The 16475-nt window shown below is 40.0% G+C and overlaps 1 protein-coding gene across 1 annotated transcript in view; it reads right to left on the bottom strand.

Moving 5' to 3' along the window:
* The window catches only part of LOC143901608 (putative macrophage stimulating 1-like protein), a 51997-nt gene extending 40217 nt beyond the window's left edge, over positions 1–11780 (bottom strand). Inside the window, exons 1-2 of the mRNA XM_077414033.1 lie at positions 11624–11780; positions 11321–11515 (exon numbers count right to left, since the gene is read on the bottom strand). Coding sequence (XP_077270159.1) covers positions 11321–11515; positions 11624–11780 — 352 coding nt within the window. The remainder of the gene's footprint in view (positions 1–11320; positions 11516–11623) is intronic.
* Between the last annotated feature and the right edge of the window lie 4695 nt (positions 11781–16475).

The raw sequence follows: 16475 nt of genomic DNA, 5'->3' as shown, positions 1-16475 counted from the left end.
TAAGAAATGGTATTGTATATCGAAAGATGGGAGACGGCGTGTTGTTTTATGTTCCTGAGAGTATGGAATCTAATGTGATATATAGATACCACGATAGTATGGGTCATTTAGGATTAGATAAAGTAAGAAGTATTATTAAAAGCAGCTATTGGTTCCCAAATATGAAGAGAAAGATAGAGAATCACATACAAAATTGCCTTAAATGCATAGCATTCTCACCGAGTAGCAGTAAAGTGGAGGGATTTCTGCATTGTATCCCAAAGGGAAATGTTCCTTTTGCAACGTTACACATTGACCATTATGGTCCAGTAGATAAGCAACGTTTGTTTAAGCAGTATATATTTTTAGTAATTGATTCGTTTACTAAGTTTGTAAAACTATATGCTACTAAGTCTATTACTAGTAAAGAAGTTATTGTCTGTCTTTCTCAGTATTTTGCGTATTACAGTAAACCAAGTGTTATTGTCTCAGATAGGGGAACAGCGTTCACATCTGATGATTCAGTGAGTTTGTTGTAAAAAATGATATAAAGCACGTTAAGATAGCGACCGGTTCCCCTCAAGCTAATGGACAAATTGAGCGTGTAAATCGCGTTGTGACTCCAATGTTGGCAAAGATAAGTGATAGTTCGGTGGGTGACCACTGGTATAAAATGATAGAAGAAGAAAAATATGCTTTAAATAATACTATACACAAAACTACCAAAGAGATTCCGAGTAAATTGCTGTTTGAAGTTACACAGCGATGTAAAGTGACTAACTATGTAAGAGAATATATATTGAAAATGATGTAAATGATAGAAATTTAGATTTAAGTAAGATTAGAGATACCGCTGCAAAAGAAATTGAAACTAGTCAAAAGTATGCCAAAGATCACTTTGATCGCAAAAGAAAAAAGCCGCATCAGTATGAAGTAGGAGATCGTGTGATGGTGCGAAATTTCGAAAGTAAGGCGGGTATATCTAAAAAGCTGATTCCGACCTACAAAGGCCCGTACAAAATATCTAAACAGTTGCGCAATGATCGGTATGTAGTTAAGAATATCGAAGGACACCAAATAACTCAGAAGCCGTATATGGGTACATGAGAAGCAGCTTTGAGACCGTATGTGGTTTCTGTCTGAATAATGATTTGTCTATCCGTATAAGAATAGATGTAAGCGTTTTGAGTTAATGTTAAGTATTTTAAGCAAAGTTATTATATGTATATCCTGGTAAGCCCGAAGCCGGGCTAATGTCAGAATGGCCGAGTTGTGAGCATTATGTTGGTAAGTAGTTGGTAGAATTGAAGAATGTTAAGTTGGCATGGCACGAGTCGAGAATCGTAAAATGTTAGGTTGGTAGCGCGGAAGTAGAGAGAGTAGGCAGTAGGCAGTTGGCGGAAAGAAAGAAAAGAAGCACAAGAAAAATAAAGTGTGTTAATCTTAAAAAGAAGTAACGAGTAGTAGTACATTATTTTTCCCCCTACAATAATGTGATCTAACTGCTGCAAAAAAATCTTTAAGATTGTGACAAAATTATATATACGCAAAACTTTTGATTTTTTTTCGCTTCGCATTGTAAATGGGATAATGGAAGGAGGATCATTAATGTAGGCGTTTGATACGGATGACGACAATGATAAAGTCGATGTGTTTTGTAGCGAGTCATCATCATCGGAATCGGACGGTGGTGTTCATCGTCGCGAACCTCTATCGCCGAACTTGTATGGTGTTAGGGCGGTCGCGTTGAAGGAAAACGCTCGCTGGAATCTGGCGACGTATCCTCTGCGAAGGGGGATCGGAAGCCCATGTGTGCGGGAAGAACTGTGGATACGAACAATAATAGCTTTTGGTGACAGATTGAAATGTATATGAGTAGAGTTCCGATGAAAATTCCAAAGAGATGTCGTAACATGAACGCTGAGAACTTAGAGGCGTTTTGCGATAAACTCAAGAAGCTGTGGAAAAAAGTTGACTTCACAGTACCTAGGAACAGTGAAGGTGATTACGCCATATGGCAGGAAACGCCTCTTGCAAAGTGCCCGCGTGAAATAAATGATAGCTATTAAACATGAAGATTAATGTATGTAATGTATGCAACGTATGCAATATATGTAATGTGACGTTGCACCGTGTGCACGTCCCAGTCTTCCTTATTCCCATCTTTGTATTGCGCGCGTACTGCCGTGTTCATGGTTTTCAGGAAGAAGCGGCCGGAGGGCCCGTTTCGACAGCGTGGCGCCATCCGCCGGTGCGGTGAAGCGCCCTGATCTAGAGGGCCGCGAGTTGAAGCCGCGGGAATGATCAAGAGACTGTTGGGTAGACCGTAAGAGTGGCCGGACGTCCGAGGAGAATCGTACCGAGACAATAGGCGAGGGCGGCGGCCTTAAAAGATAGATTGAAAGAAGGAAGGAAGGACGAGATGTAACCAGCCACCCACTCCGGACATCTGGTATCGGGGAACGGCGGGCGGAGTGTCGGTATCGTGTCGCGTAAGATTTTGAGAGAGACGCGTAGGCTTGTTTGAGAGTTTCCTTGCCTACGCGCCATTGCCGTGAATCCATTGAGAGGATTATCGCTGTTCGTCTAGTTTCTGCGGGGAAGACATAGCCCGCCCGCTGACTCCCCGTAAGAATACCGAAGAGGCGTTCGTTTCTTCCCGACTCAACCGACCTGGGATCGGAGTGTAAAAACGGTGCGGCGCCGGCCGCCCGTCACGAGGGTGATGCGTGTCGCGGGATTAAACCTCGCAAGTCGACTCAACAGTCCGTCGCGTTAGATTACCGTTTCGTGTATTCGGAGATTACTGTTTATGATTATCGTGCCGATCGATTAGGGTGTAAAACATCGGCGTTCCCGGTAGAGTTAGTTTTCGCGTAGTGGAAACGTCGTCGTGCGGGCTTTCCACGCGTCCGGCCGTTCAGGGGCGTGTCAGCCTCCGGGAGACGTAAATTACCGCGCCCGGTACGGGAGGTGTGAGGCGTCGGTATACCGGACATAGAGTCAGCCTTCTCAAAGAAGGTGCCCGAAATCGACCGCGATTAACGTTCAGAAATTTAGAGTAAAATTTACTCCGGTTGAGAGTACCGCACCCCCGGGCGGAATCAGGCGTGAGTATCACGTGCTCGCGGTGTGGACCGTACGGCGAGGCTTCGCGTTACGTTTCGAGAGGTGTTATGCGAGAACTCCTATGTTACGGGTATCGTTTGGGTTTGCGAGAAACCTTATTTTGCGTGTATCGTTTATTTTGCGAGAAATTATTGTGCGCGTACCGTTTATTTTGCGAGAAATTATTGTGCGCGTACTGTTTATTTTGCGGGAAATTTTTGTGCGCGTATCGTTTATTTTGCAAGCAATTATTGTGCGCGTTTCGTTTATTTTGCGGGGAATTATTGTGCGCGTATCGTTTATTTTGCGAGAAATTATTGTGCGCGTATCGTTTATTTTGCGAGAAATTCCGACGGTGTATTGTCTCCTCAGAGAGAAACCTTTATTTTGCGTGTGCCGTTCGTTCTACGAGAAATCCTTATTTTGTGGATATTGCTCCTTCGGCGAGAATTCCGCGTGTAGCGTTTGTTCCCGAGGACTCTCCGTTCACGTGCGTTGAAGTAGAGTCATTCTCAAAAATTGTTCGCGCAGATATTAAGTAGAGTCAGTTTAATTACTATTCGGTGTGACGTGGTGGATGTGGTCCTAATAATGGATCTCAGGATTGGAGCATATTTGGCCCTACGCTAGAACTGACGGAACACATAACGTCACACTTATTTTTATTCCATCGGAGAATCTCGCTCGGATTATAAGCCGTCTGACCACGCCTTCGTTAGAGCCTCACATGAACGGAGCCTGACTCCCGTGGAGTAAACACGATCGTGCGTTTTCGTAAATATTATCTCGCGTTCTCCCCAGTGTTATTCTACGGGATATTATGACCTGATGATATGTTTTGTGTTGTCATCTTATATTATATTAGTTGCGAACAAAGTTTTGTGTATTTCGATGCTGCTTAACCATAGCCAACTCCTCTAGGCGCGGCCATCCGCTGAACCCCGACCTTAGACTAACTAAACTGAGCAGCTGTCGCGACCGGCCGGAGCCCGTAAGAGTATTGCGAGTAAAAATATTGAGAGTAACTGAGAGTGCTTAGCGTTTCGGGACAAAGGTGGTGTGGCCTTCTCCACACCCGGCGTCCAACAATTTCGCGTGTAGTATTTTTTGAGTTTTGAAGGGCTCTGCCACCCGGTCTAGATTTGGGTCGTTCTCCTGTCTCGCCGAACAGCTCCACGAACAAAGAGGCGTCGCAGTAATATAATTTATGTATGTATATATGCATGTATGTACATATGTATGTATGTAATGTAACGTATGTATTGTATTAATGAAAAAAATATTAATGGAAGAAATATTATCACACATTTTTGTATCTTATATTTTAAATATTTTTTTATTATCTATTTTTATATATTGATTATTTTGTATTTAATATGTATATATATTTTTTTACATAGTTTAGTTTTTTTATATGTTTTAAAAATACAATCTGCACGAATTAAATCACATTGTCCTTGTGTATCCAAGAAATGTGCGATCCATCGAATCCTAGCCATTTTACGTAAACTTCGTCACCTTTCCTGCGCAGTACTTTCTCCACGAGATACACGTCAGAATAAGTCGCGCGATGCAATTCGTGCTCGTAGAACGTTCCAGCGACGGATTTTCCACGATAGTTCTCGAGTAGATAGGTTACAGGATTGGTACGCTGCACTTTAACGATCTTAAACACCTCGGTGGTCTAATTCGGCGTGTAACCTTTCTCGAAAATTGTCTTGTATTTGCTGACACGTACCGAGTCGCCTGCTTTGAACTTTGCTGGATCCGCGATCTTTATCGCGCTGTACACTGTAGCCAAGAGTCTTTCGGCGATCGCGGAGGTAACGTCGACAGGTCGCATGCCGATCGTTCGATGCTTGCGCGCGTTGTAATCCGACACGAGTCGCGATAACGCGTCAACCCACTTGTAATTTCCGTTGAGCGTAAACATCTTCCACATATATCGTTTTTTAACGTGCGATTAAATCGCTCGACGACCGATGCCTTCATCACCGAATACGTGGAATAATGATTGATGCCGTGTTTTCTCACGAGACGTTGCACGTTGGTGTTGTAAAATTTTTTTTCCATATTAGTTTGTAGGTTACTAGGGCACCTCACGCTATCTCGAATTATCTCTGCGATAGCGTCAGTTGTCTCGTTGTGCCGCCTTTACTCTTGAGCGGCACGGCCTATGCGTGCTTGCTCAGCACATCGATGACGGTGAGTATGTAGTGGTAGCCTCTGTTGAAACGCGAGTACGGGCGCATTTTGATCGGCATTTCGACACTAATTGAAAGGATCGCTGTCGTGCCATTTAATTTATAATAAACCCAGCCTCGCAAAGTTCTTTAATGATTACATGATCTCGTTGTCGTGGACATTGTTCAGCATGACGCGAAGCGTCGAGCAATCGTAGACGATCCACCAGCTCGTTGAGGTTGTCCCAATGCACATAGTCGATCTTATTGTCGGTTAGCGTCATCGCGCGAGGCGCGAATAATCCCTTTTCAGATTTTTTCTTCTTGGATTTGATAGGTATCAACGGTGCGATTACATATCTATACTTGTATTCCCTATTAGCCAGTACTCGCTCGCAAGGATCGTGTCTGAATTTATGAGCACTTAATGCCAACAGCAGGCTCTTGTACTTTTGCTTATCGTCCTCCGTGTAGATCTCGTCATCGAGTATTTTCTTGAAGATCAACTTGTAAAGACCGGGTGTGCCGATATATCGTACGCAGTATCAGTAAGCAAATGGACAACTCTCATTTTTCAGGTATTAAAGAAAAACGGTGAAGTAAGAATTTGTGGAAATTTCAAGTTGACAGTTAATCCACAATTAATTATTAAAAGACATCCAATATCACTTAAAGAAAAAATAGAGTAGAAAATAAACGGTCGCAAATCGATTTAAAACATGCATTCATGCAATTTGAATTAGACGAAGAGTCAAGGGGAACGCATTAACTATTATAACTCAAACCAAGTTGTACAAGTACACAAGATTAGGGGAAGGAGTAGCATCTAGTTCAGTTGAACGTCAGGACATACTGGAAGAAATTTTAAGAGGAGTTAAGAATACTGAAATTTACATAGACAACATATATTGCAAGGGACGTACAGGCAAAGAACACGTCACTACGTTACTACGTTAAACGAAATTTTTTATAGATTAGAAAAAGCGGATTTACGTGTTTTATCAAAATGCGATTTTTTCATAAATAAAATTGAAATACTGAGCTATGTAATCGACGAATCAGGTTTAAGGACAAGTCCATCAAAAGTAGAAACAATCACTAAAGCGACAAGACCGCAAAAACAAAAAATTAAAAGCATTTTTGGGTTTAGTTATATTTTACAAGAATTTCTTACCAAATAGATCAAAATACGTAAAACCTTTATACGATCTTTGTAATAGCGGAAAATGGAACTGGACAGAAGCATGCAAAAAAGGTTTCAATTGGCTAAAAACACAAATTTCTTCTGACAAAGTACTAGATATTTACGATCCGGATAAGCAGCTTGTATTTGGCGTGCGATGCGAGCCAATACGGGCTATCTGCGATATTATCTCATCGTTATGAGAACGGTACTAAACGCCCAATAGCGTTTGCATCGAAATAAATTCCTAAAAGTGAACTGCACAGGGCAATAATTGATAAAGAAGCAAGTGCAATAATTTTTGGTTTTAAAAAATTCTACCAATACATTTATAGTAATTCTATTATCTTAAAGACCGATCATGAGCCCCTAAAATTTATTTTTGGAAATAAGAACATGTCAAATATGTTACATAGTAGATTACAAAGGCGTATTTTTTATCGGGTTATACCTATACTATCGAAGTAGTGAAATCGAAAGCTAATGGCAATTGCGATGCGCTGCCAAAATTACCTATCAAAGACAATACGTCAGTTTTTGAGACAGAATTTACTTGTATAAATTACATTAAAGATAGTACACGAACCATAGATTTTTCATTAGTAGCATCTCACACAGCCACAGATCCATTGTTAAAAAAGGTAGATAAGTTTTTAAAAAACGAATGACTAAAACCAGACGTATTATCTTAAAAAAAAAAAAAAATTTTGGATAACAAACGAAACGAATTAAGCGTAGAGAAAGGGTGTTTGATCTGGGGATACAGAGTAATCATACCAGAAAAACAAGGCGATGTACTTAAAGAACTACATTCATCACATATGGGCATAGTCAAGATGAAACAATTGGCAAGAAATTATTTTTGGTGGCCAAACTTAGACTCAGACATCGAATCGATGGTAAACACATGCAAAGTATGTTTAGAATTAAGACCGGAACCTATGAAATCTACATTAACTTCATGGCAGTGGCCAAGTACACCTTGGACGCGTATTCATGTTGATTTTTTGGTAGTTATAGATGCTCATTCAAAGTGGCTAGAAATAATTAACGTGAAGAAAGACACGACTTCTCGTAAACTAATTTAGATTCGGTTTACCAAAATATTTGGTTAGTGATAATGGTCCACAACTGACAAGTGTAGAATTCAAAGGTTTTCTAAAAAGGCATAAAATAACACACATTTACTTCGCCGTACCATCCAGCAACGAATGATACTGCAGAAAACTTCGTACGTACTTTCAAGGACAAAGTTAATAAAATGGTAAAAGACGGTCACGAATTACAATTTGCAATAAGTAGATTTTTAAACAATTACAGGAATACAGAACATTGTACAACTAGTAAAACTCCCGCATGGTTAATGTTCAAAAGAAAGCTGCGTACACGTTTTTATTTACTTAAACCAGATGTAACAGGTACTGTAGAGAAAAATCAATTTAATCAAAAAGGTTGCAAATCTAAAACGTATAGTTTTAATCAAAGAGACACTGCTTAAGTAAAAGATTTTTGTAGAGACACGGAAAATAGAACGAAAGCGCAGACCAAAATAAGCTTTCACCTGTGACTTACACTGTAAAATTGAAAGACAGATATATAACTAAAAGACATGTAAATCAAATGGTACGCGCAGGTACTGTATCGCACCCAAAAAAAGGGGAAATGTTATCTAATAATTCCAAAGACGTTCCGATCAATAAAAAGCGAGAACTTGACGATAGTAACGAACCGCGACGTTCAAAAAAATTAAAAACCTGGCGCAAAAAAAATCCCCAACTTGAAAACAAAAAAAGGGGAATTATAGTGTATTATGGTTAGTATATTCAAAATAGAACAATGTAAGCGAGAAAGGTAGTACACGCGATACGTGAGCGTGCCGGCAAGCGAGCCGTGCGTTACTGGTGCTCCGACTACACAGGCGACCACATGTGTCGAATGTAACAAGTTTCTTTATAATAAACGTTCAAGTTGTTAAGTCTATACTAACAATAAGTTCTACTGGTCATTCTTACTCTTACTGCCTCACCTCAATACACAACACCAATATTGTAGGTTGTACGGTTCGCGTCGTCGCGGACAGTGTATTAGAGGTTATCGGTGGTTCATTCAGTGGAGTTTTTAATCGTTTCGCCTTAGTAAATTTACGCGGTGTCGGTAAGCGATCCCACCAGGAGTCTAATTGTTTTCTCTTTCTCTTCGGTGTAGCATCCTCCTTCTCCTCCTCCGCGCGCTGTTGAACGGATAGCGTTACGATTCCTGCGTCAGCGTCGCTTTCCGTCGGCTCCTCTTTTTTCACCGCGATCAAGCTCGAGTTGTCGACGATCTCTTTCAGCGGTTCGATGAGAAGCTTAAAGTGCGTGTCCAACTCAATGTCCTTCTCGATCTTACCGGTCTTCAAAGCGCGAAGTTTCTTGCGAATCGTATCACTCGTTTTTGCAATCTCTTTTTGATCTTCTCGCGTTCACGAATATTCTCGCTCCTGTCGATTGCAGTCATCACCGGCAAAAAAAGCAGAGTGTCGAACTCTAACGCTAATGTTTCACCTTCGACGAGGTATCGGCGACGACTGACCGTTTTTGCGGTATCGCGAACATGTTAAATTCTTTTCTGTACTTATCGGCCATTCGAAAGCGCACTGTCTTTGTCTATCACTACGAATCCGTACTTACATTGCCAACAATCGTGTTTTAAATTAGTGCCATCCTGTTTGAACAGGATCAGCAGATTCGCGTTGTTATGTATCAGATGTTTAGGTATTCTCGCGTATGTCTGACAGAGATAAAAGCAGTCGACGCTCGAGTGTCTGCCCATCGAGAAATACTCTCTCACAGCGTCTTGCTTATTGCACGCCACGTGATCGAAGACGAAAATCGAGTTTAGACACGCGTCGCTCGGTGGAATGACGTCACTGTTATTGAAGATGGTGTAGTAGCTGATTTCGTCGATCGATGTCAATAAATTTTCTAAATATTGGTATTTTGGTTGTTGCAGCGATTTTGAGTACACGTTCTCGAAACGTACTCTATGAGGAAGCTAAATTAATAAATATCTAAATTAATTATACATAAAAAATAGGCTTTTTTATAAGAGGAAGCTTTATAAGCGAAATAAAATGTTGATTAAGCAACGTGCAAATTTATAATTTGCATACTTGAAAATTGTGAGGAAGTAATGTTCACATTTATAAATTGTACACTCATAAATTATGAGGAAGCAATGTGCAAGTTTCTACTTGCCCACTTAAAAACTATGAAGAAACAATGTGCAAGTTTCTACTTGCACACTTAAAGACTATGAGAAAGCAATGTGCAAATTTCTATTTGTACATTTTTTTATTTGCATCAAACGCCGCATGAAAAGCCGTTCCGTTTTCAAGAGCGCATCATGCGCATTAACGAAACGGAACGACATCAATGCGCGTAGCACATTGAATGCGATACGCTCAATGCGTGAAACAGAACGCACACCACAAGTATAATACAAGCGATTAAACATGTGCCTAGACCTAAACGCGTGAGCAAAGTACGTGCTTTCGTGGTTATAGTAAACTATTACGGACGATTTATAAAAGGGCCAAGCGCAGTTCTTTAAGCCACTATACGAGCTTTTAAAAAACGGCATTAAATTCAAGTGGACGAAGTAGGATTGCAAACAGGCTTTTAATCGAGCAAGGGAAAACTTCAAAAGCGATAACGTATTGGGACATTTTGAAAATTACTATTAATCCTAGCAACGAATGCGAGTACATATGGCGTAAGCGCGGTTTTATTGAATAAATATCCGGACGCCACGGGGAGCGAGTGTTGCAATACGCATCTCAATCATTATCAGCGACACAGCAAAAGTATTCACAAATGCAATTCGGGATAAAAAATTCTGTAGCCCCTTCTCCGCTTACATGTGTACTATTTATGCCAGTATATGTCAGCAAATTACTTCCTTTAGCACTGACACAAACTTGAAATTTCTCAAACTTTTTTGTTCATAATTTTTAAATAAACAATGAGCAACGATTAAGTTACAAGGAAAAGTTACTCAGCAGGATCATGCCCTTGACAACATATGTCAAGGTCAAAGTCATTTGGGCTAGGTCCGTTATTGTGCATTTATACCGTACTGTTTAATCATGAAAATTAGTTGTTTAAAAACTCAAATGCCGAAATTGCAAAAACTGTGCCAACGAGCCGCGGTCTCCCCTATTTTCATGCAAGGATGTCATTTTAAACATTTTATTTAATTTTTGTACGTATTGCTTGAAACGTATTCTGTTTGTTAATAAATCGAATTTACCCTAAAAAGTTGTAATTCCCATAACTCGGTAGGAAATCATTTGTGGACCTATGTTAATAGGAATTTTTTTATTATTTTGATGTATAACATTCACTTTTAAAGTAGCGGACAACCTTTTTGTTACCCTATTACGTCATTAGAGAAGACAATCGAGATATTCTCAAACACCATCTATCGATGCAAAAGCAATCGTACGGCGATGACGACGTATCTGAAGTGTAAAATTTAACACTTCAGACTGCGTCGTAATATCTTCACTCGTAAGGCACGTAGAGGAAAAATAAAAAACACTTTTATCACATAATTCAAGCTATCGATTGGGTCTACTTGATCGGTTAAGCGGTTATTGAGATCTGATGATATCAAATACTCGCAACTCGTCATAAAGATACATGGGCGGGCGGTCTTGCGCTGCGCGTGTACTTGGCGCGAGACTCTACCGTGTCTCTTGATACTTATTGTTAGAATACTCCTCTCTTTTTTTAGTATATCTATCAATTAATCTAACAATTAAAAAGAAATATTTCATTGTTCTTAATCTAAACAACCTTATGCTGCGCGATAATTAAAGCCTCACCTGGTTTTTCACAATCCCTTACATCACATAGGTCTTGCGGTACCAATGGATCAGTTGTATAACACCATGTGCCAGCGATATTGCGCGAAGGATCTCTACAATAATTATTGGCATCTCGTACACTACGTTCAGGGTAAAGACTGTCATTTAAATAGGCTCGGTCGACAAAATAAACAGGTTTGACAACTATAAATTCTGATTGTGATAAGAAATTTGATAATGATGGTTTTATAAATGATTGCGATGGTATCGATAAAATATGTTGTTTCGTCGTCAAATGATGTTTCCAGCGAGATTTTGCACGAAACGATCTTAAAGTCCTAAGAGGAAGTCTTCTTTTCAATGACGTGTTCGATCTTTGTATCTGTTCAGAATCATAATTGTTCAACCATTTGGCACAAGTTCGGCCCGAACGAGTCGTTGATAATGTGCCTATGTAATCATTAGCAGTTCCTGCCATTCGACATTCTGTGAAAAAAGTAAAAATTTATTTAAACTTAAATCAAGTTTAATAAAATATATTATTAATAATAGGATTAAGACCTTACAAGTAAGTTTGAACTGCATATTGATGTATGTAGCTTCAAACTCTCTATGATTACTTCAAAAAATAAAAGCAGTATTGAATATCGAGTAATATAAAGAATCTCACTCGTGTGTCTAAACCAACAAAGAAACAACAACGGCCAATAATCGAGTAATAGTATATGTCAAAAAAAATTTATTTTAATCTGAATAATACATACTACGTCGGGACGTTTCGAACAATGAGCCTTCTTCAGCCATAACAAACGATGTCAATTAAATAAATGAATATAAGTTACATAATTAATTAAAGATAATATAATAAAATATTAGAATTTATAGGATTCGTATCAATGGTAAATAACAAAGTCAATCGGAGTCACATCAAACATGAGAGCAGTAAACTAGTAAAATGTACACGATGTATATATGTAAATATCTATGTGAGCGAAGTGAAATATAAAATTAATAAAACTTGACGCGTCGTTAACACGACTAATTTGAGTCTTCATCGCCATCAAACGAAGAATAAATCATGGATATAACTTCGGCTTTGGATTTACCAATTAATTTTATATTTGACTTTGCTAATAGATATTTACATGTATATCGTTACATCGTGTACATTTTACTAGTTTACTGCTCTCATGTTTAATGTCCTCCAATTGACTTTGTTATTTGCCATCAATACAAATTCTAATATTTTATTATATTGTTGCGCCCGTGCTGGGACACCCGTTTGTAGGCTGAATTTGGCTCCGGAGAAGCTTCAAGCCGAAGCGCGATCCCTAACGACGGGATGTATTGATCGGTTGATAACAACAACGACTGTCAGATTTACGGGGAGACTCCGATCGTTCGGACGTGTTTTCCACCTGAGTCGCATTCTTGTACAAAGTTCTTAATAAATCCTTGAGTTCCTTTTGTAATCAAGCGTTGTTTCTTTTACGCGAGTCCGGGAGTGCGCGGCGCGAACGCGAGTGTCTTATGATTGCGGAGCGCAGCGCAACATTTTGGGGGCTTGTCCGGGATCGCACGGATCGGACGGATCGAACAGATCGGACGAACCCCCAAAATGTTGCGCTTCTCCGGGATCGCACGGATCGGACGGATCGAACAGATCGGACGAACCCCCAAAATGTTGCGCTTCTCCGGAGCCAAATTCAGCCCACAAACGGGTGTCCCAGCACGGGCGCAACAATAATATCTTTAATTTATTTTGTCATTAAAGATCTCAACATTAATCTTTCTTTTTTTAGTTTGAACAAATTGAATAAATTCATTCGGGTTCAGAAGGACGTTCTCCCTATCCAATCTAATAAGAATGTTGTGTACAGAATCTCGTGCAAGGATTGTGACGCCTCATATGTGGGACAAACTAAGAGACAATTAAAAACTCGGATCTCGGAACACAGAAATTACATTCGTTGGAATACTACAACATTATCAGTTATTACGGAGCACAGAATTAATTTTGACCATGAATTTGATTGGGAGAACGTCGAGATTCTTGACAGAGAGAGATTTGCTTTAAAAAGATCGGTGTCGGAAATGACTCATATCAGACTGCAAAAAAACAGTATCAATTTGCAAACTGACACTGATTTCCTTCATCATGCTTATGCTTCAGTTCTTGAAAAATTGTAAATCATGCTCATTGTTAATGCGCCTTTCTTTCAGTGACTTTACATGTCCCTATGTTTATACTGTCTATCCTTCATTTTTCTCACTGTTTATTTTGCCACGGTTGGTAAATGTGTATCATGACTCTTCATAATTTTTATACGTTAGAAATTTTTAAACCGTCGTCCTGATAAGCACGTTGACTTCGCTTCTGATATTGAACTCGTTTTATTGCGATTAATTGATATTTTCTCGCTATGGCTTGTAATACTCTCCTTCTCTTTGGCTTGCGGGTGAGTCTCTATAACATCTGTTACTTTATTTACGGCGATCTCGGCCTTTTCACCAATGTTATGTCGTTACAGACAGGAATTCGTTTGCCAAAGTATCGGATCTGTAAATTCTGAGACTCGCTGTACCGGCCTTGGTGAATAAGAGTAAATGGTTTTTTGTACTTTACTGAAGATGGCTCAATCCCGAGCTGAAACGTATGAGCTTTATTAAATATAATGTTTACTAGAATCACTGTTGATTCCTTACGCACGGATAACCGCGTCTGACTCCCATAGCCGTTTTTTCCCTTTCTATTCAAATCTTGGGGAGTCCCTTACAATTTTTTGATTTTGTTTATTTTATTATATTATTTTTAGTTTATTATGTTCAAACTAATATTCATTTATTTAACTAACATTGTTTGTCGGCTGAAGAAGACTCTGTGTACTTCGAAACGTTCCGACGTAATATGTATTATTGAGATTAAAATAAACTTTTAAATTTGACATCTACTATATGCTCGATTATTAGCCCTTGTTTTGTCTTTGTTAGTATTTCGAGTACTTTCGAGGACTACAAGTATTGGTACTTTTAAGTAGACTCGCATCTGGACAAAATAAATTCAAACCCTTTATAAATACCTCAAAAATCAAGACTATCAAGAGCATTACTTTTATTACTTTTATGTAGATTTGAATCTGAATCTAATATGTTCGATTCTTATGAGTACTTTACTAAAAATGGTAATTATTTACTTTAGGAGACACCACGCCGATGATTTTGATCTTAACATATGTTATCAAGAACATAACCCTGAGTAACCTTCAAAAGGTTTTAGTCGGCGGTCATTGTCTGTTCAAAAGTTTGTTACGCCAAAACCCCGGAATTTATGGGGCGTATCTCATACGAACACGTAACGATTGGACACTGCTCAATTAGAAACGTAATATTGGACACGTTTTAATGGATACCGCACAATCGGTTCCACATGAGTTTTCAACTTATCACGCGAACCGACGAGGTTCACCCCTACCCACCAGTGCTTGCAAGGGCGTAACTCCTCCGCCGCCTACGTGTGTACTGTCTATACACAAATATCACGCGAACCGTACAATGTTAGAGCTGTGTCCAATCGTGCGATGTCCAATCGTGCGATGTCTAATCGTGCGGTGTCGAATCGTACGGTGTCCAGTCGTTCTGTATCCAATCTTGCAGTGTTCAATTGTTACGTGTCCAATTGTGCAGTGTCCAATACTACGTGTCCAATACTACGTTTCCAATATTACGTGTCCAATATTACGTGTCTAATCGAGCCCGTGTCCAATCGTTACATGTTCAAATGAAAGTTACCCGAATTTATGGAATACAAGGTTAAAGGATAGCGAAGGAAAGGCTACCCAGAGGAGGGGAGAAGAGGTAACAAGATTTTATGTAATCTCGGGTGCACACTGGAAGAGCGCGTGCCTCGAGTCGAATGCACTTTTTGGAAAAACTCAAGTCGTGAGTCAACGTCCAGAAGGGATGCTATTACGCCTACTGTGAGTTTTTATGCATTCGTGGTCCTGTTTTCGGTCAAGAATATTGTTCGAGGTCCGTCGAACTTTCCTACGCGAAACATCGGCTCAAAAAAATTATTATATTTAACATCGAGAAATACCGATGTTTATGTGGTTCGAGCTCTGTCGAATTTGTGCAAAACATACGTTCCCCGCGATCCCCGCGCCCTCGAAGCCCATCGATCGCGATCACGCGTTACGAGAGTGCTCCCTTATTTGTCGAAGCACGGAAACGGCTGTTGTGACGCGTGATGTGACCATACGGACGAATAGCGATTCAGCTCTCACCGCGCGTTCGTTCCTGAAAAACAACTCTTTTGAGTAAACGGCGAATTCGCTCGCCAAACAGTCAGTCGTTGCTGAGGATTCCTAGTCTCAAGTCGTGGGCCAGAACTCATAGCCAAAAGTCGTCGCGTATCAATTCTCGTCTAAAGACAGCACGGCTCTCTCCCTCTTAAATCGCTGCTTGAATCGCTACTCGCTCGTTTCGTCTTAAAGAGCGGATCAAAGTTACTTATATTTTTTCATTAAGTGTGCTACTTAGCGAGGGGTCCGAAAACTTCCGGTCGTGCTCCGCTCGCGATCGTTCTTCTGCCGCGCGCTCAAAATTTCCGTTCAACGCGTACAAGATCTCCGCTCCGCGAGAGGCTTCGATGCGAGAAGCTGAGACAAGATTTCCGTTCGCGATACCTGGCAGAAAAGTACGAACGACTCAGAAAATTTCCGAATCCGCGGCGCACGATCCGTTGTTCCCCCTCGCGTCTTTTCCGTTCTTGAAATAAAGACTATATTTTTTTTTGTGCAATCTGTGTTCTGAGTGCTTTAATCCTCATTCCTCCCGCGAATTTACGACTCGTGTTATCCACGCTTCTCGCTCAACTCTGAGCGGAATCCAGATTCAGGGCGACCGTCGGAAAGCGACGCCTGAACCAATATAATCCCTATTACTGGTGATCGGACCTTGTGCAATTTAAAGAGTTTGGTATAAGGAATGAGGTCTTAAATTAATTAATAAGAGGTCGATAACTTTTTGAGATTATTATACATTTATTATAATAAAAAAAATAATAATTTATACATTCGAAGACTGTTTCGTGCTCGACTTGAATTTGTCGGAGCGCGATGAATGCCGGAACCACTCAGATAAAGTGCGAAACGAGGGTGAGGGCGGCGAATAA

This window comes from Temnothorax americanus, unplaced genomic scaffold (assembly GCF_048541705.1).
Source record: "Temnothorax americanus isolate GAGA-0224 unplaced genomic scaffold, ASM4854170v1 Scaffold35, whole genome shotgun sequence".
NCBI lineage: Eukaryota > Metazoa > Arthropoda > Insecta > Hymenoptera > Formicidae > Temnothorax > Temnothorax americanus.
The sequence above is the reverse complement of the archived record's forward strand: the minus strand, read 5'-3'. Positions and strand labels throughout refer to the sequence as shown.